Genomic DNA, 20,053 nt, shown 5'->3' with positions numbered 1-20,053 from the left:
ACCTGTATAAAATGGGTAGAGAAGTCAGATCTTGAAGAGACGCAGGTCTATATAGCTCTAAGGTAGGGAAGTCCTGTCTTCCTGATACACATGTATTTAAGGAAATTGCTAACTTGATGGGTTAATATTCACTCAACCTCTCAGGAAATTCTACTGTTGTGTCATCAGTGCGTGTCATCTGAAGCTTCGTAAAATTGTTAAACCATACAAACCACATCATGTTATTTTGGAATTTGTACAACTTAATGCACCCTAATGGGAGCATAATGATTGTGTTCATTCAAGCTATAAAATAGTTTTATATTTACAAATACTTTACAAAAATAATTCATACTTTACATCAAATATGTGATCAATAAAAATTAACCTAATTTCACAGATAAGCAATTAGATATTGATTTAAATTGCACAGAAATCAATTCAGAACAAAAAATATGAATTTATTATCTTTAAACTTCCAGCCCTTGTAAGTCCTTCCTAACCTCTAATTAATTCAGCAGAGTAGCTGAGCTACAAGTTCACACAAGATTTACTACTCAACTCTTCTTCCATGCTTAAAATAAGTAGGAGGAACACTACTCTTTAAAGTTCCATGGCTAAAGGATAAACAGAAACCTAAGCACACCTCATTTCACAATTAGGCTCTTTCGGTTGCAGCCTAATTCGGGGGTTTGAAACATTCAGCTGGGAAATAGAGGGTCCATATAGAAACAGACCCAATTGTTGAAATAGAGTTTGAAATCACTCCAACATCTGATTTGTTTTCAAGGTTCACAATGAGGTCTTAACCAAGGTATGGGAAAGTAGTTGCTGAATCTAAATTGTCATGATCTTGTGTGTTGCATTTCAACCCCCGATATATCCACTCTATTCAGCATCACAGTAAACAGGTATAGAATTTCTGTCACAAACAGTATGAATAATTAAGTTACATCTCAATGGATGAGCCTATCCAGACTCTTAAGACTCAAGTTATTTCTGTTATCTCTAAATGTGTGGCTTCTAAGAATAGGAACATAAGTTACTTTTCGATCTAACAGTGCAAATCAAATTACATGGATTCTAAAAACACCAATTGACCTAAAAGAAGAGGTATTCATTGGGGGAAAATGGCTACTTACTCAATTTGTATGAGAAAATGGGGAAAAAAAAAAGAAAAACAAACTATGTTTACAGGATATGACAGAATGGCCCATAAACTAATGTTATCACAATAAAAATGCTGCATAATAACAATTATTTTAAACATAAATTAAACATTTTCATATAAAATATATTGTCAAATTTGAAACTAAGTTCAAGCTTTCTTGTAAAATAGCCTCTAGAACACCAACTGAGGTAATAGGGACCCAAGAATACTGAATGCATGAACATTACATAATTTGCATTAATAACTTTTAAACCTGACTTTTTAATAAATCTTGGAATATCTCCTTTAGTTGTAAAAAAGATATTCTGTTAACAGTTTGGATTCTATTTTGATCTTTAACAAGCCAAATTATCTTTTTTGTATGATGCTTAAAATGTAAACAGCATTGCTTGACACAATAATTATAAACTACATGAATGAATTAAAGATTTGCTAAAAATTTCATTTACTAAAATCAGCCATCTTTCTGATTTTATCCTGACAAAAGAGTAAATTACACTTTGGGATATATATATATTTTTTCTGTCAGTTTAATCCATTTTATTGACTTCTCGATTAACAACAAAGTTCATTTGGACAGTAAATCAGAAAATACTTTCTATGGTGGCTTTAAATTACATTTTTTAACCCAAAAATGTTATCCAGAGCCATTTTAGATAATAAATGTATCCGAAGTACAATCAGTAAAAATTCGCATTCCTTTCAGTAACTCTCCTTCCACTTAGAAAACACTGAACTTCTTAGGTGGGCAGAGTTCTCGTTCACTTAACCACACCCCATTTTAGCACAGAATTGCATCAAAAAGAATTGAAGAAGTGATTAGAAAGGATATGCATTATTAATAAACCTTATGCTATGTGAGTGTTAGGTTCCCACAAAATATTTTACTGTTCATTAAAAAAAAAAATCCCTTCTCAAGGGCACTGCTTTCATTAGAGGACTGATTTCATTAACTATTTTCATTATCTTTTATAGTGAAATGCTCCTTTTCAAGTTATTAATACGCATTGGAGTTGTTACCAGCAAACATTGTCCTACACCTCCAGTTCAAAATATGAGTAGCGGTGTAATACTTAGATTCAGTTATAAATTATATACGTATAAAACAAATAGAGTTGCCATTATTTATATATTGCAATAAATACACAAGAATGAATACAAGTTATTTTTCATAAAATACAATTTCTAATCAATTTAGGAGATTTCCACACTATGAGGACATTAAATACTTAAAACACCAGGTAATCCCCTCTGTTACAGAATGCCAGCCGGGTGAGATCTGAAAGAGATTCTTTATTGATAGCCAAATATTGTTGACTATACTAGCAATCTGTGTTTTCTTGCTATTTAAGAAAAAAATACAGAACCTTGACATTTAAAACATTATTCATATAATAATCACTACAGACTCTCACTGGATCTTTAAAAATTGTGTTAAAAATCGCCAAAGTCATGATGAACACAATTAATGCAGCTACATCATTTGAAAAAGCGATATAAATTATGCTGCTAAAGACAAAAACATTGACATACATAAACATCACAATGTAACACAGCAGTAACTAATTGCTATTTCATATGAAAAATTAAATGTAAAAAGTTATGCTAGGGAACTTGGAAATTTTTCACTTTAGCAAAATGTTCTATTTATATACCTCCAACTTCTATGATACAGTATACAATAAAATACTTTAAAAAGATATGACATTCAAATGCTTCATTTACACAAATAATATTGCCAATACTAATAAAAGTGATGCCCTTAAACATGAACTGCTCTGCTAATTGTAATTTTAAAATGTTTTCTTTACTTGATTTTACATTTTAATTAGCAGTTAGCATTACATATTAATCAGTTCTGTGCTGACAAATAGAGAGGTCCTAGTCAAAATACTGTTTCTCAAAAGTAATGTACATCATATTGCTTGAAACTAAACAACCATATAAAAAGTGGCAATCATTTATCTAAACATTGATTATGAAAGACAACTGGCATATACTCAGGCAGAGTGTTGAGTTCATGATTGTTTATTTACAATAAAAGTACTTTTACTGAAGCTAACATAAGTTTTTAGGTCAATTACTACAGTCTCTTAAAGTTATAAAAATATTATATAAAATACCACAGGCTTTAGAGGCTATAACTTCATGTGGTTCTGATACTAGCAGCTGAAAAGTGTTTATAATTTAAAAATAAATAAACTATAGAGGTAAACCAGTTACAAAACAGCAGAGGACTGAGATAGTCACAAGAGTGAAAAGAATTGCTCAATTACACAATAGCTAACAAAATGGTGAAGCAGTTGGATCAAAAGTTTTAAAAACCTCTTTCAGAGATTTGTCATCTGTTTCTCTTCCGGGATCATTATCTGGGGTTGGGCTCCCCTGTCCTGGCTGCCTTGCCTGCCTTGGATCACTGTACTGTGGCCTAATTAAGCCTGTTAATGCCTGAACAGGAAGGCTGTGCACTGCTGGGACCTGAACCTTACCAGAACTCCTGGGAACATCTGCCTGTGGGTCAGCTGGCCCATCAAGAGTGACTTCCACATTTGGACTGGTTTTCTGTGGAAGGATAGCTTCTCCAGGAGAAGGCTCATTTTTGTCACTACTTTTTAAGCCACCACTTTTTTTCTGGTTCTTTGAGTTTTCTCCTGAAGAAGCTGTTGCTAGTTCTGATGTGGATGATGAACCATGATCCCTAGGGTCATACAAACTAATACCACTAAGAACTGAAGTTGAAGTTCCCAGTGGAAGGCCAGCTGAGGAAGAGAGTTTAGGGACATACGGAGGCAGAGCCCCGGAACCAGAATTGCTAGCTCCTGCCCCTGAGGGCTGTGATGAACCAGGGTTTGGTCTGGCTAAGTGAGGGGCACCCTTTGATGTATGTGAATCCTTCATAACCACTTGATGAGACTCTGTATTGGGTAGCCTGTGAAGCCTAGGATCAAAATTTTTTTGTAGTCTAGGATCTCCTAATTTACTTCCTGAACTGTGTGAGTCTCCAAATTGTTCTAGGTAGCCTTCTCTGCTTGTTGTATTAATTTTCGCTTTGGCTGCTAATTTTGGATCAATGGACACTGTGTTCTGATGAAGATCACTTTTGGTATTCCATAACCTATTTAGCCTCTGGTCAGCTATAAGCGGGGGCAGAGGTAAATTGATTGAAGACACTGGATCAGGTTTAGGTAAAGGTACTGGAAGTAAGTCTTCCGGAGCCCACACGATGTGTTTTGCAAAGTTGGGTTTGGTTAGAGTAATGTCCATTTTAATGTGACTGAACTGTCTCAATTGTGACCTTGGATCCTGGAGCATTATGCCAGGTGAGGCATCCAAAGGTATTAAGAAAGCTTTTTCTCTCAGTTCTCTTTCTGTATCTTCATCATCATCATCGCCTCTTTTGTGTTTGACATTAGTGCCAGCATTTGCATGATGCAAATCAAACTTTGCTCCACTAACAGAAGAGCCTACGTGACCACTTCCATTCCCTCTCAATTTCCTGGGATCCCACGCAAATCTAAGATCCAGTGGGGCAGACTCAGAAGGCTTTCTAATGTCTTGCCTTGGGATAGTCCTAAGTCTAGGGTCAACCACTTGGTTTCCTTTACTTTTCTCTTTAGCAAGTCTTGGATCAGTAGGAGTGCTGAGTTCTGTGGAAGGTTGTTGCTGATTCCTTAAAGTTTCTGTTTGTTTCTGTAATGTTTTCAGTATTGATTTGACACTGCTTCCTTCTTCCTCTTCACTACTGGAATACCAGTTAACTGTATCATCTAAATGCAGACAAAAACTTATTATAAAGAATGAAGCATTTTTATGTAGACTTAATTAATATTAAAAAAACACATACTATTTCTGAAATAAGTATAGTCTAACTTCAAGAAAATGCGTAACAAAAATGCCAGATTTCAAAACTGGAACAAAATAAGATGTGGTAAGAAAACTATCAATTCAGTCATTATACTCTATTAAGGAAGCAGGGTGATACTAGAATATGTGTAATGTCATTCCAGTCAGAGAAAAGGCAGGACCTTTCCTTCCAACTGGCCAAAGGGAATTCAGATATGTGTGTTTTATGTGTGGTGGGCTGTAGGAGAAAGGAAAATGCTCTTAGCATTCTAAAATGCGCTAGGTCTCTTCAAATCAAGCATTCCTTAAGCTTCCTAGCTCTGAATTTATCAAGTTAACAATGGACTGAAAAGAAAACAAAACATTGAAAGTGATGGTTAAGGTAGCAATGGAAACTGAGCAAATGAGAAATGGGGTGGAGACTTTTCATTTACTCTTTATTATATGTTTAGATATTTGACCTGTGTGACTATATTAGCTATTCAAACATTAACTTTAAAAATAACAAAACTAGCCAGGCGCGGTGGCTCAGGCCTGTAATACCAGCACTTTGGGAGGCCGAGGCAGGCGGATCACGAGGTCAGGAGATTGAGACCTTCCTGGCTAACACGGTGAAACCCCGTCTCTACTAAAAATACAAAAAAATTAGCCGGGCGCGGTGGCAGGCACCTGTAGTCCCAGCTACTCAGGAGGCTGAGGCAGGAGAACCGCATGAACCCAAGAGGTGGAGCTTGAAGTGAGCCGAGATCGAGCCAGTGCACTCCAGCCTGGGTGACAGAGCAAGACTCCATCTCAAAACAAAACAAAACAAACAAAAACCCTAACATCCTAAAACTTATATACTTTATGAGAACACTTTGAGTCTTACTTTTAAAGCCTATTTAACTCTAGTGTATTAGACACAAGTTTAAGAAGCCTACCTATCATAAGTCTTTTCTCTAGCAGAAGGAATTACAAACTGATATTTCAGAAGGGTGATTCTCTCTCCTCTCCATTAAAATAGACACAGGTTGGCTCTGAATTGGCCACAACGTATCTCCTGTTCATATTCTTGCCAGAACGTAAGAGTCAGAACATGGGATACAGATATATAGATATACTGTATATGCATATATGTATCTCCATCCTAGAGTATCTTGGATCAGCAGAATATCCTAGACATTCTCATTTTTACCTCATCTCACTGCTCACTAATGCATGCCTACTACATGAAACTTTAGTGTTACAGGGTTAGTTTGAACAGAGCAGTGCTAACAAAACAAGCACTGGTATTTAGGGTGGAATGTGGGTTAAAACAGCATATGGTATGTCACAACTGCAAAAAGTTTTACTCAGATCTCAGTCTGAAAAAAACTACTTCTAGACACTAGATCTCTTTTCTTCTCTTTAACATCAAGGAAACCTACAGATGGATTTGTGATTCTCTTTTACCAGCTGCGATTACTTTAAATATTTCTGTATAGTAATTTCACTCCTCATAGTATTTGTTACTTCTATCCTTACTTTTTCATTCCCATATCAATATATTTTATAAGCATTATATATATGTTTTATAATTTATAAAGCATACTTAAAAATCTTTCTTAAATGAGAGTGAAAATAGTAACAGAGGGAGAGTAGAAGAATACAGACAGGCTGGTGGAAAACAGATATTAGATAAAAAATGATAATTAGCAGCTTTTTATCAAAGCAGAGATAAAATGCATAAAAGCATTAAAATCCATAAAAATTAACACAAACACAAGTAAACCTAGCTGTTCAAAATATTTCTGTATCAGAGCCAACAACTCCCATAGAACACTACCAATTACATAACATTAAAGAATAAAATTTTCTATTATCTAAAAGTTTTAATATCTTTGTTTATGAAACTTTAAGACTACTGAAAGATTACTTATTTATTTTTTTTTTGAGACAGAGTCTCGCTCTGTTACCCAGGCTGGAGTGCAATGGCGTGACCTCGGCTCACTGCAACCTCTGCCTCCTGAGTTCAAGCGATTCTCCTGCCTCAGCCTTCTGAGTAGCTGGGACTATAGATGCGTGCCACCATGCCCAGCTAATTTTTGCATTTTTAGTACAGACGTTTCACCATGCTGGCAGGATGGTCTCAATCTCTTGACCTCGTGATCCACCTGTCTTGGCCTCCCAAAGTGCTGGGATTACAGGCGTGAGCCACTGTGCCCAGCTGAAAGATTACTATTAAAATGTTTATAATTTAAATTGTACAGGAAATTCACTTATTAGGAATCTTTCATTCTCCTGTGATGTTAGGTAAATGAAGAATTAATAATATCTTCTTTGAAAATGTAGCAAAAAATGGTCATATACATTGATGCAAGAAACTGAAGAGGACACCAAAAATTGGAAAGATACTCCATGTTCATGGATTGGAAGAATCAATATTGTTCAAAATGTCCATACTACCCAAAGCAATTTACAGATTCAATGCAATTCCAATCAAAATACCAATAGCGTTCTTCACAGATATAGAAAAAACTATCCTAAAATTTATATGGAACCACAAAGGACTCAGAATAGTCAAACCTATCCTGAGCAAAAGGAACAAAACTAGAGGAATCACATTACCTGATGTCAAATTATACTACAGAGCTATAGTAATCAAAACAGCATGGTACTGGCATAAAAACAGGCACATAAGCTGGGTACAATGGCTCACACCTGTAATCCCAGCACTTTGGGAGGCTGACACAGGCAGATCACTTGAGGCCAGGCGTTTGAGACCAACCGGGCCAAGATGGCAAAACCCTGTCTCTACTAAAAATACAAAAAAAATTAGCTGGGCATGGTGGTGCACACCTGTAGTCCCAGCTACTTGGGAGGCTGAGACACGGGAATTGCTCAGACTCAGGAGGTGAAAGGTTGTGGTGAGCTGAGATTGCACCACTGTGCAACAGAGTAAGACCCTATCTCAAGAAAAAACAAAAACAAAAACAAAAAAATGAACTAACAAAAAAGCAGACACATAGACCAATGGAACAGAACAGAGAACCCAGAAGCAAACCCATACATCTACAGTGAACTGATTTTTGACAAAGGTGCCAAAAACATACATTGGGGAAAGGACAATCTCTTCAATAAATGGTGCTGGGAAAACTGGATATCCATATGCAGAAGAGTAAAACTAGACTCCTATTTCTCACCATATACAAAAATCAAATCAAAATGGATTAAATACTTAAATCTAAGACTTCAAACTATGAAACTGCTACGAGAAAACAATGGGTAAACTCTCCAGGACACTGGTCTGGGCAAAGATTTCTTAATACCTCACAAGCGCAGGCAACCAAAGCAAAAATGGACAAATGGGATCATATCAAGTTTAAAAGCTGCATTATAAAGGAAACAAATGATGAGACAACCCACAGAATGGGAGAAAATATCTGCAAACTACCTATCCGAGAAGGGATTAATAACTAGAATATATAAGGAGCTCAAACAACTCTATAGGAAAAAAAAATCAATAATCCAATTTAAAAATGGGCAAAATATCTGAATAGACATTTCTCAAAAGAAGACATAAAAATGGCACACAGGTGTATGAAAAGGTGCACATCATCACTCATCATCAGAGAAATGCAAAGCAAAACTACAATGAGATATCATCTCACCCCAGTTAAAATGGCTCTTATTCAAAAGACAGGAAATAACAAATGCAGGCAAGGATGTGGAGGAAAGAGAACCCTCATACACTGTCGGTGGGAAAGTAAATCAGTACAACCACTATGGAGAACAGTTTGAAAGTTCCTCAAAAAACTAAAAATAAAGTTACCATCTGATCCAGCAATACCACTGCTAGGTATATACCCAAAAGAAAGGAAATCAGTATATCAAAGAGATATCTGTACTCTCACGTTTACTGCAGCATCACAATAGCCAAGATTTGGAAGCAACCTAAGTGTCCATCAACAGACAACAGTCAGGTATGGTGGCTCACACCTGTAATCCCAGCACTTTGGTAGGCGAGGTGGGCAGATCACCTGAGGTCAGGAGTTCGCAACCAGCCTGGCCAACACAGTGAAACCCCATCTTTACTAAAAATATAAAAATTAGCTGGGCATGGTGGTGCACACCTGTAATCCCAGCTACTTAGGAGGCTGCGGCATAAGAATTGCTTGAACCTGGGAAGAAGAGGTTGCAGTGAGCCGAGATGTGCCACTGAACTCTAGCCTGGGCAACAGAGTGGGACTCTTAAAACAAAACAAACAAAACAAAACAAAAAACAGACAATGGGTAAAGAAAATGTGGCATATATACACAATGGAGTACTATTCAGCCATAAAAAGAATGAGATCCTGTCATTTGCAATAAGGAACTGGAGGTCATTATGTTAAGTGAAATAAGTCAGGCACATAAAGACAAACTTCTCATGTTCTCACTTATTTGTGGGAGCTAAAAACTAAAACAACTGAACTCATGGACATAGAGAGTAGAAGGATGGTTATCAGAGACTGGGAAGGGTAGCTGGCAGATAGGGAGGAAGTGGGGATGGTTAATGGGTACCAAAAGTTAAATAGAATGAATAAGACCTAGTATTTGATAGCACAACAGGGTGACTATTGTCAATAATAATTTAATTGTACATTTAAAAAAAACTAAAAGAATATAACTGGATTATTTGTAACACAGAGGATAAATGCTTAAGGTGATGGATACTCTATTTACCCTGATGTGATTATTACGCATTGCATGCCTCTATCAAAATACCTCATGTACTACATAAATATATATACCTACTATGTACCCACAAAAATAATTTTAAAATTATAAATATATATTTTTAAACGTTCATATAATAGCTTATAGCTACCTAGCATTACATAGTTTTACATAAATGTCATGTTTGAGTGGCCAAACATCAATTTTGTAATTCATAAACAGAACTGAATGCTTTAAACTTTTCTCATCCTTTACTGAACTGTTGTATACTTACCAATATCAAAAATACTAAGATAAACTTAGTTTCCATATAATCTTTTTATGTTTAAAAATGTTTCTTAGTATTATAGCAGATCCTTAATTATATAGCCTATGACATAAAAATATCTCTAATAACTAAATCATTTTGAAATTGGGCTAGAATTCAAAATCCTCAAACTGAAAGGTGTCCTTTTCTTGTTCTATTTCTTTTCTTCTAAAAAAAAAAAAAGCAAAAGGCTTAATTGCTTGCAAGTCTGCACAACCTTGAACTCTAGCTTCAGATATTTTTACTGCTTCAAGTCAAACCTTTTGCAATTAAGTATTAATGCAATTAATGGCACTGAAACCAAAATCAATCACAAGATAGTTGCTATGAGATAAATTGGAAATAGAAAAGAGAGCTCATTTTTAATTTTTTTTTTTTTTTTTTTGAGACTGAGTCTCACTCTGTTGCCCAGGCTGGAGTGCAGTGGCGAGGTCTCAGCTCACTATAACCTCCGCCTCCCAGGTTGAAGCGATTCTCCTGCCTCAGCCTCCTGAGTAGCTGGTACTACAGGCACATGCCAACACAACCAGCTAAGTTTTGCATTTTTAGTGGAGATGGGGTTTCACCATGTTGGCCAGGTTGATCTCGAACTCCTGACCTCCGGTGATTCACCTGCCTCGACCATTTAAAAGTTTTAACCCATCCAAATAGGTAAGATGCTATTAATAACTTCTGACACACCTTCTTCCTTGCTTGGTGCTCTATGAGGTTGGGTGCTGGTTTGTTCTTCATCTTCTTGGTATCTCTGAGTAAGTCTGACAAAAAGAGCTCTTTGCACCGCAGGGAGGAGGCCTGGTACAGGCAGAGGGCCATGGCCTGTCCTGGTGCTGCTGCCATCAGACCCACTCCCATGGTTAGGTGAGTCTTGAACAACAGGAGGCTGCTGCTGGGCAAATTCGCCATGCCACATCCCATCTACATGTATAACATGGGGAGAGACAGTCATTGAGTGAGCACAAAACTCCACCAGAGTCATAAGAAATGAAAACCTTCATAACAGGCACACTGGATTATCAAATTATGTCATTTTAAAATATTTCTTTTTTTTTTTTTTTTTTTTTTTTTGAGACGGAGTCTCGCTCTGTCGCCCAGGCTGGATGGAGTGCAGTGGCCGGATCTCAGCTCACTGCAAGCTCCGCCTCCCGGGTTTACGCCATTCTCCTGCCTCAGCCTCCCGAGTAGCTGGGACTACAGGCGCCCACCACCTCGCCCGGCTAGTTTTTTGTATTTTTTTTTGGTAGAGACGGGGTTTCACTGTGTTAGCCAGGATGGTCTCGATCTCCTGACCTCGTGATCCACCCGTCTCGGCCTCCCAAAGTGCTGGGATTACAGGCTTGAGCCACCGCGCCCGGCCATTTTAAAATATTTCTAAAAGTTATCTAAAATTCTATTGTTTCAAAAGTTTGGCAAGCTGAAAACATTTTAAGGTTTCAATCATCAATTTTATTTAGCTTTACTTAAAACATACATTTCTATCATGCTTTTAATGAAAAATAGGACTGCATTTTAAATTAGGAATAAATTATTTCAAAAAGTAAACTTACCACCAGAGTTACTGGGTGGCTGAAAATTATGTACAGGATGCTGTGCATAGTAATTATCATAAAACTCAGCTGGGTTTTGCAGGGACTCATAATTGGCGTTAAGCTGCATTTCACCAGGACTTTGCTGGTATGATGAACCTGGAGAACAGTGATTCTCTCTGGGTACTTTCATCACATGTCCTGGAAAGCCTGGGGAGTGGTAAGCCCCACCCATACTTGGTGGTGTCAAAGATGTGTCTGGTTGAACAAGTACTCCAGCTTGATTTTGAGGACCTACAATTTCAGGTGGACCAGGTGGTAAAGGTGGGCTCTGTGGCACTGGTAGACCAGGAGGTCCTGCACATGGGTGATGTCCAGGGGAGCCTGGGTGCATCACAGGACTACTGTGTCCCTGAGACATGTTAGGTCCAGGACCTGGACTTGACCCAGAACTATAGATATGTTGAGGGTGTGGACTGCTTCCCTGAAATTGTGGTCCTGGTGGTGAGGCACTGTTATAAAATGCTGGTGGCCTGTAGACAGAAATAATAGTATTTCTTACTTCAAAGAAAAAGAAACAAACAAGAACATTAACACTTCTAAACAGATATTGGTTAAGTATGTTTTTTTAATATCAGAATACTGTGTGTTTAAGAACCAATTTGTTCCATATCGTTGATAGGCAGAAACACTCTTGCTTTCATTTTAGCCCACTTGCTGCTTACTGTCAGCTGTTCTAAAACTTACTCTGTTTTGAAAAATACAGAAAAGTACAAAGATAAATAAGAATCATCCCTAATCCCACTACTCAGAGATAAAATTTTTTATTGGTTCTCTCTTACTACTCCCTTTTTTCAGGTATATGTAACCTTTTACAATAAAATTAGAATCTATTATATATAAACATCCAACTTTTTATAACAATTTGTAATTGGTTATTGCTGGCATATAAAAAGACATTGTTTTTGAATGTTGCTCTTCTTTCTTGACATCTTGCTAATTTAATTATTATTTCCAATAGTTTTGTCTGTTGATTCCTTTGGGTTGAGGGAAACTTCCCAAGTAATTAGGCTGCCACTCCACTTCTGATCTTTATAACTTTATCTGATTTCATTGACCAGGATACAATATATATTAGCAAAACAGTGGACATACTTATCTTCTTGACATTAGTAGAAATACTTTTAATGGTTCAAATGAATTGTGATATTTGCTATAGATTTCTTGTTTCTCATTGGCTGAGACCTCCTTGCTTTCCTGAGTTGTCAAGGCTAAATGAATGCTCCACAATGCGACTTAAGGCCCAGATGCACAGACCCTGGGGAACTGGCAGCAGGGCTGGAATGGTGGTGTTAGAAAATGAAAATCTGGATCCAGAGGTTTTCCTCCAATAGCCTAAGGAATTGCTCTTCAAAAACAATCAAATACGTGGAGACCTATTTCCCACAATCTGAAGGCATTATCAACGACAATGCAGCCTCATAATCAAGTGAGAATGCCAAATCCACCCACCAGGCAGGGTCCTTCAGGATTACTATGCTGAGAGGTTTCAGAAGCTGTGTAAGGATCCCATATGGGAAACCACTGACTGCAAGCAGCAGAGGGTGGGAATGGAAAACAAAGGAGAAGCAGCCATCTGCGTGCATGCCAGATGTGTGCTATCTCTAACCAAGTTTAATTATACGATTAGCTTGGAATATGACTTAGTTTCTTAATGATCGTTTTCAGGAAAAAAAGTTGATGTCATTTTGAAAGTTTTCACTTACTTCCTCCCAATTTTATGCGCTAAATCCACAGTAGGTTTTACAACTATTTCAAAAAGAGATGGAATTTTCCTAAAATCATCAGAGAAATCTGTCTGAAAATCGTCTTCAGGATCAGAAAAGGGAAAATGCTCTGGAGGGGTTGGCAGAAGCCCAACCCCTGGAGGTGGTTTGGGAAGAGGAGTTATGCCACGCTTTCTAAGTTCCTCTAATTCTCTTTCATCTTCATTTATGAGTTCTTCATCAGTATTCAACACCTAAAAATAATTGGCAAAGATTACTATTTCAAAGTGAGTCTTTTCCTCACATTTAAAACTAGGAAGACTTAAGTTTTGTTAGTAGAAAAATAACATTAAAGTTGAAATGAGCTGGTCACAGTGGCTTTCGCCTATAATCTCGACACTTTGGAAGGCCAAGGCAGGTGGATCGCTTGAGCCCAAGAGACCAGCCTGAGCAACATGAAGAATCCCCCGTCTCTATAAAAAGTGCAAAAATTAGCTGCGCATGGTAGTGCCCACCTCAGAAGGTTGAGGTGGAGGATGGCCCCAGGGGTGGCGGGGGGGTGCAGGATAGGGGGTTGGCAAGGAGCAGGGTGTGGAGGTTGCAATAAGCTGAGCCAAGATCGCACCACTACACCCAGCCTGGGCAATGCAGCAAGACCCTGCCAAAAAAAAAAAAAAAAGAGAGAAAAGAAAAGAGAGAGAGAGAGAAAGAAAGAAAAAGCAAGCAAGAGAGAGAGGGAGAGAGGGAGGAAGGAAGGAAAGGAAGGAAAGGAAGGAAAGGAGGGAAGGAGGGAAGGAGGGAAGGGAGAGAGAAAGAAAAAAACAGTTGAAATGGTTTGGAGATAGCTAACTCCTCATTTTTTATAAACAGAATGAGGTTCAAAAAGGTAAAGAATATTCTTCAAATAGAATAAAATATAAAATAGTAAACCTTCAATTTCTCAGCAGTTTCACAAAATATCATTTATAAAATATTATTCAAGTCAAATGTATTTGTGGAGAGATGTAATCAAGGTACAAAAATATTACTCACTTTGTCCAAAAGTTTCTTTGTTTCTTTAGTTAGATCATCATGGGAAAATTTACAGTTGTCTCCCTGGTAACATTTTGCTCCACTATGATAGAACTTGCAAGGAAATTCATGTAAATAAAAATATTAAGGAAAAGACCAGGTAAAATCAAGGTCTATTTTTTTTTTATTTTAAAACCAAAACCTACAACTGTTAGACAAGATGGTTAAGTTGTAGAGATCTGCTATATAACATTGTACCTATAGTCAACGATACTGTATTGTATACTTAAAATTTTGTTAACGGAGTAGAACTCATGCTAAGTGTTCTTAACACATACACACACTAAACCATAACTGTGCTGAATCAATAAGGCTGTATTGTTATATATTATACTGAATTTACTATAATCACATCAGCTTATTTTTTATTCTATTAAGGTTAGATATTTTAATTATACAAAAACATTCAAAGAGCTTTTTTCTCTATTAAAACTAGAAAGCCACTTTTTAAAGAAAAAAAAAATGTATACGTCATGTTAAAGGCAAATATCCCAATAATCAACTACAGACTAATCTTAAGATTTTGGAGACAAACTTATAAAGAAAATATTAAATATAGAAGTATAGTGAAAAATGTACCATTCTCAGATGATGTGTGCTCAAGCTAAAACAAAAAGGCACTATCATTAAAACATGTTTATGTCTGCCACAATCACTATTATTTAACATTCTTCTGGAAATGTGGCCAATACAATTAAAATTAAATAAGAAGTATGAATATTGTAAATGAAGTAAAATTATTATTATTTACAAACAGCATGACTATGTTACAAAAACCCTGTAAGAATAGATTGAAAGCTTTCAGAAACAGAGTAAAGTATTTGTTTTCTAAAAAAATATGTCAAATCTGAAAAAATTTATTTTTCTTGATTAGGACAAATTTATTACATTTTATTTGTTTTTATTGTTTGCCAAATCACTTCTAACCTGAGAATATTACAACTTTTTTTTAAAAAAGGAAGGCATATATGCCTTATCAAATACCAAACATACTCTTACAGAGGGGAATAATCAAATACCACAATAGATAAGAGTAGTATAGAAGCAGAATTGTGTAAAAATGAGAATTTAGGGTCTGGTAAAGATGTCATTTTAAATCAGTAAAGATGAGGCAATGAGTTAATCATCTGGAAAATAAAAGGTCCTTATAACACACTGTGTATTAAAATACAGTCCACATTCATGTAAATGTCAAATTTAAAAATACAATATTCATAATCATTATAGATTTCATTTTTGTAAAAAATTATGTGTATAGGCTGGGCCCAGTGGCTCACACCTATAATCCCAGCATTTTGGGAGACTGAGGCAGGTGGATCACCTGAGGGCGGGAGTTTGAGACCAGCCTGACCAACGTGGAGAAACCACGTCTCTACTAAAATTACAAAAATTAGCTGGGCGTGGTGGTGCATGCCTGTAATCCCAGCTACTAGGGAGGCTGAGGCAGGAGAATTGCTTGAACCCAGGAGGCAGAGGTTGCAGTGAGCAGAGATCGCACCATTGGACTCCAGTCTGAGCAACAAAAGTGAAACTCAATCTCAAAAAAAAAAAAAGAATTATGTGTATAAACATATACACATCCATTCATATATATATACCATAGCACAGAAAAAAAAGTCTCAGAGGCTTTATGCCATAATGCAAGCATAGTTATCTCTGTAGGATGACATTACTTAGGATTTTTTAAGTTTGTTTGAAGGTCTTTAACCATACCAAAGTAGAAAGAATAATAAAATGAAGTCCCTCTCATGTTGACCTCATAGGTTCAGTAACTTTCATCATTTGTTGTAAATATTTCCATACCTATTCTGAACAGACAAGGAATATTGTTTCTATTGTTTCTTTCTTTTTTTTTTTTTTTTTTTTTTTTTTTTTTTTTTTGAGACAGAGTCTTGCTCTGTTGCCCAAACTGGAGTGCAGTGGCACCATCTCTCGGCTCACTGCAACCTCCACCTCCCAGGTTCAAGCAGTTCTCCTGCCTCAGCCTCCCAAGTAGCTGGGATTACAGTCCCATGCCACCACGCCCAACTAATTTGTGTATTTTTAGTAGAGATGGGGTTTCACCATGTTGGCCAGGTTGGTCTCAAACTCCTCACCTCAGGTGATCCACCAGCCTCGGCCTCCGAAAGTGCTGGGATTACAGGCATGAGCCACCGCGCCCGGTCCCTTTCCTCCTTAAATTAGTTATGGGAGTGGAGGAGGTGTCTCACTACGTTACCCAGGCTGGTCAACTCCTGGCCTCAAGCAATCCTCCCGACCCAGCATCCCAGTGTTAGGATTACAGGTGTGAGCTACCATGCCTAGCCAGGAATACTTTTTCTTACCAATCAAGACTTCATTACCAACCTGGCAAAATTAATGTGTTAATTTCAACTAGTAACCAGTCAATATACAAATTTTCCAGACTCTTAAAAAAGTATATTTTTATAATTCCTTTCTTCAGATCAGGACACAAAGATGATCCACAAATTGTATCTAGTTATCTCCCAAGTTACTTTTATTGATTTCTAGAAGTTCCCCTTTCCCTTTTATTTTTGTATCATGTTAATTTTAATATCGGTCATAGATGGTATTCAAATACTCTCTACTGTATCATATCAAAAGGCATTTAATATCTGGTGGTTTCTTTTTAGTAATGTTAAGACTGATCAGTCCTTTCAGGTGTTGTCAGCTTCATCCATCAATTGTAAAGTTCCTAATTAACTTTCACCTCATGATTTTAGCAGGCATCAGTAATCACTGCCCAGGTCTACTGGGGAGAATCTGCAAAACTTAGGATTGCTGGATCAAAAGGTAAATGCATATATAATTTTGCCAGACATTGCCAAGCTCTCCTCCATAGGAATGCACCATTTTGACACTGCCAGAAACAAGGTTTTCTCACATCCTTGCTAACAAACTTTGCTGTCATGGTTTTTTGATTTTGCAAACCTGACACAGCTGCAAATGTTATCTCAGTGTGGCTTAAATTACATTCCCCTTATTAGGAACAAGACTGAATATCTTTCTATGTTTTGGGACCATTTGCATTTCTCTTTCTGTGAATCTGTATCTCTTGCCTCATTTTTCTTCTCAGTGTTTAGAAACTCATATATTAAGGGTATGACCTCTTTGTAAGTGATATAAATTACACATAATCTTTCTCACTTTATTATTTATCTTTTTATTTAGCTCATGTTATATGTATTTGTTTTGCAAATGCAAGCTTTTTCATGGAGTCAAACTTTCAATCTATTCCCTTTTTGCTTCTGGATTTTGAGACAAGGAAATTTTTCTGTTCTCCTGGGTTATAAAGAAATTCATCAAGTATTCCTCTGGTAATTGCATGGTTCCATTTTTTGACATTTTGATCTATGATAACAGGCATTTTTCATTTTCCATTTTATTCACTTTCTTTTCTTCACATTTTTTAAACACGACAACAGAATTTAAAAATTTATCTGGAAAAATAAACAGCAGAATCTACCAAATATTACAGTGTGCTGTTGTGGCAGAAATAATCACAGCAAAGCAACACAGACACGAGGGTGAACAAATCCATGAAGCCAAACACGAAGTCCAAAAAAAAAAAATCCATACATATAAACATATTATCGATGATAGTTTCAATTCCGTGGGGGAAAGCTTTATTAGTCATAAGTGGTAGTGAGCAACCTGATAAGATATTTGGGGGGAAATTAACATGGAAAAATTGCAGAATACATTTTTTAAAGGACCAGAACACTATATATAGTGAAATTCCAATTTGGGTAGGAGCAGGAATACAATTTACATGTATATATTTCCCAAGGGAGAGTGGGACTATATAGCATCTATCATTGAGTGGTAAGATTTGATAAGACTTTTATAATTTTCACAATGATAATTTTATTACTCCTGAACTTAAGCAAAATAATTATGGAGTAAAATAATTATGGAATAAGATAAGTATTTTGCCAACTACTCCTTCAGGAAGCAGAGTCTTTTGAAATACTTTAAGCTGATTATATTAAGGTACCTTCCCTTCACAGAACTTTTTCCAAAGGGCAGTTATCTCATTTCCCTAAAGAATAAAAGTCGGTTTGCTCTTTTGAAGTACAAAGTTTGACTAGACTGGCTTTATGTAATGTGTTGTTTTAAATTTAAAACCAAACTAGGCTTTTAGGGTGTATTTATTATTTTTTAAAACCTCAATGATGCTTTAAAACCCCAGCATTTTGTTTAACATACATTTTAAATAAAGGATATTATGCATATAAATGCAGTTCTCTCCTTTGGTACAATATCCTTGTAAATAAAATTTGCAGATCTCTTTTCTTTTCTCCAACTCTGCATCATGATCAAATTTACACTGATCTCCCTATTCACACACACACAAAAAAAGAAAAGAGATAGAAAAAAACGGTAAGAAACAAAGAGAAACAAAGAAACAACAGCTGAATTTTCTACATGGTGTCTCATGGTAAAATTATGGTCATTATCTTCATGAAGTCTTTAATAATGAACAAATAATAACTCAAATGACCCCTTAGAATTCCTGCCCAAGACAGTGGATGTAGCTACATGCACTGAGGCAGCACAATGAGCAAGACCTCACAGGATACTGCCTGAATTCAACCAGCACTCACCATTTCTAGCTGAGCTACCATGGGAACTTACTTAACCTCTTGGTGCCATGAATAAAATGGGGATAATAACATTAACTACTTTGTAGGGTCACTGTAGGATTACATCATTTAATATTAGTTGTACTTTGAACAGTACTTGCCAGGTAGCATTATGTGTCTTTTAAACAAAATTAAAACATAATTTCAACAAATTATGCTATTGTCCCAGAACATAATTAAATGAGCTCTAATGTATGGTATTTCCATGCAAGATACATTTTAAAGACCCAGTTTTATTACAACTACATGAGAAGAGAAAAAAATTAACCACCCCCCAAAAGACTTTAATTTTAAAGATTATTTTGGAAGTTAAAATGACTTATGATACCTCTATAAATTTACCTTAATACATCTCCCTTCCAGGAAGTATTTACAGATTTGTTTTCCTTTGTGTTCCACTGTGTGCTGATTAATAAATTCCTGAGTCATAACCTTCCATTTTTTCCCTGGTTTACTATACTGCAAGAAAAAAATTTCATTTGAATGCAACATATGAAACATCAATAGGTATCAAAATGTATAATTAAGTTAATCTGGAAAAAAGTACAAATTGACTACAAAAAGTGATCAAGACTGAACATTCTGATGTTATTCATTTATTTGGAGAAAGATATGTGTCTAGTAATCTACTTATGCTACTAGTGATTACAAAAAAAAGTATTTCTTTCTATTTTAATGAAGATGAATAACTATTTTTAAATAAAATTATTAAAAGCTTGAAAATCCACAATAATTCTCAATATGGGCAAAGGCACAATAAAATATGCACTAATATTATTGATAGGTATGTTATAAAAGACTTTGAAATATCCATATTGTTTGACATACAATTTGTACTTTTGGGGATTATTTTGAAAGAATTATCAGGGAGACACATAAAGATCTATTCATATAATAAATTACTGCAGAAATACTGACATAGTAAAACAAACAGAAAAACGAGAAACACTCTACACATCTAAAACTAGGAGACTAGTCAAATACATTATGATACATTTAGGTGGCAGAATATTATGCAGTCATTAAAAAAATCAACAACTTTGGATCATAAAAAATGTTTACATGGTGGC

The 20,053-nt window shown here is 36.1% G+C and overlaps 1 protein-coding gene across 2 annotated transcripts in view; it reads right to left on the bottom strand.

The window, feature by feature from the left end:
- Positions 1-1,666: 1,666 nt before the first annotated feature.
- ZC3H6 (zinc finger CCCH-type containing 6) overlaps positions 1,667-20,053 on the bottom strand; it is a 58,200-nt gene continuing 39,813 nt past the window's right edge. For both annotated transcript variants that reach the window (XM_005575268.5, XM_074011264.1), the window contains 7 exons: positions 19,326-19,442; positions 18,565-18,676; positions 14,299-14,408; positions 13,267-13,520; positions 11,522-12,033; positions 10,659-10,892; positions 1,667-4,917 (listed from right to left, as the gene is read on the bottom strand). In XM_005575268.5, the coding sequence (XP_005575325.2) occupies positions 3,434-4,917; positions 10,659-10,892; positions 11,522-12,033; positions 13,267-13,520; positions 14,299-14,408; positions 18,565-18,676; positions 19,326-19,442 (2,823 nt within the window). In that variant the 3' untranslated portion in view covers positions 1,667-3,433. The remainder of the gene's footprint in view (positions 4,918-10,658; positions 10,893-11,521; positions 12,034-13,266; positions 13,521-14,298; positions 14,409-18,564; positions 18,677-19,325; positions 19,443-20,053) is intronic.

Source organism: Macaca fascicularis, chromosome 13, assembly GCF_037993035.2.
Source record: "Macaca fascicularis isolate 582-1 chromosome 13, T2T-MFA8v1.1".
Taxonomy (NCBI): Eukaryota; Metazoa; Chordata; class Mammalia; order Primates; family Cercopithecidae; genus Macaca; species Macaca fascicularis.
The sequence above is the reverse complement of the archived record's forward strand: the minus strand, read 5'-3'. Positions and strand labels throughout refer to the sequence as shown.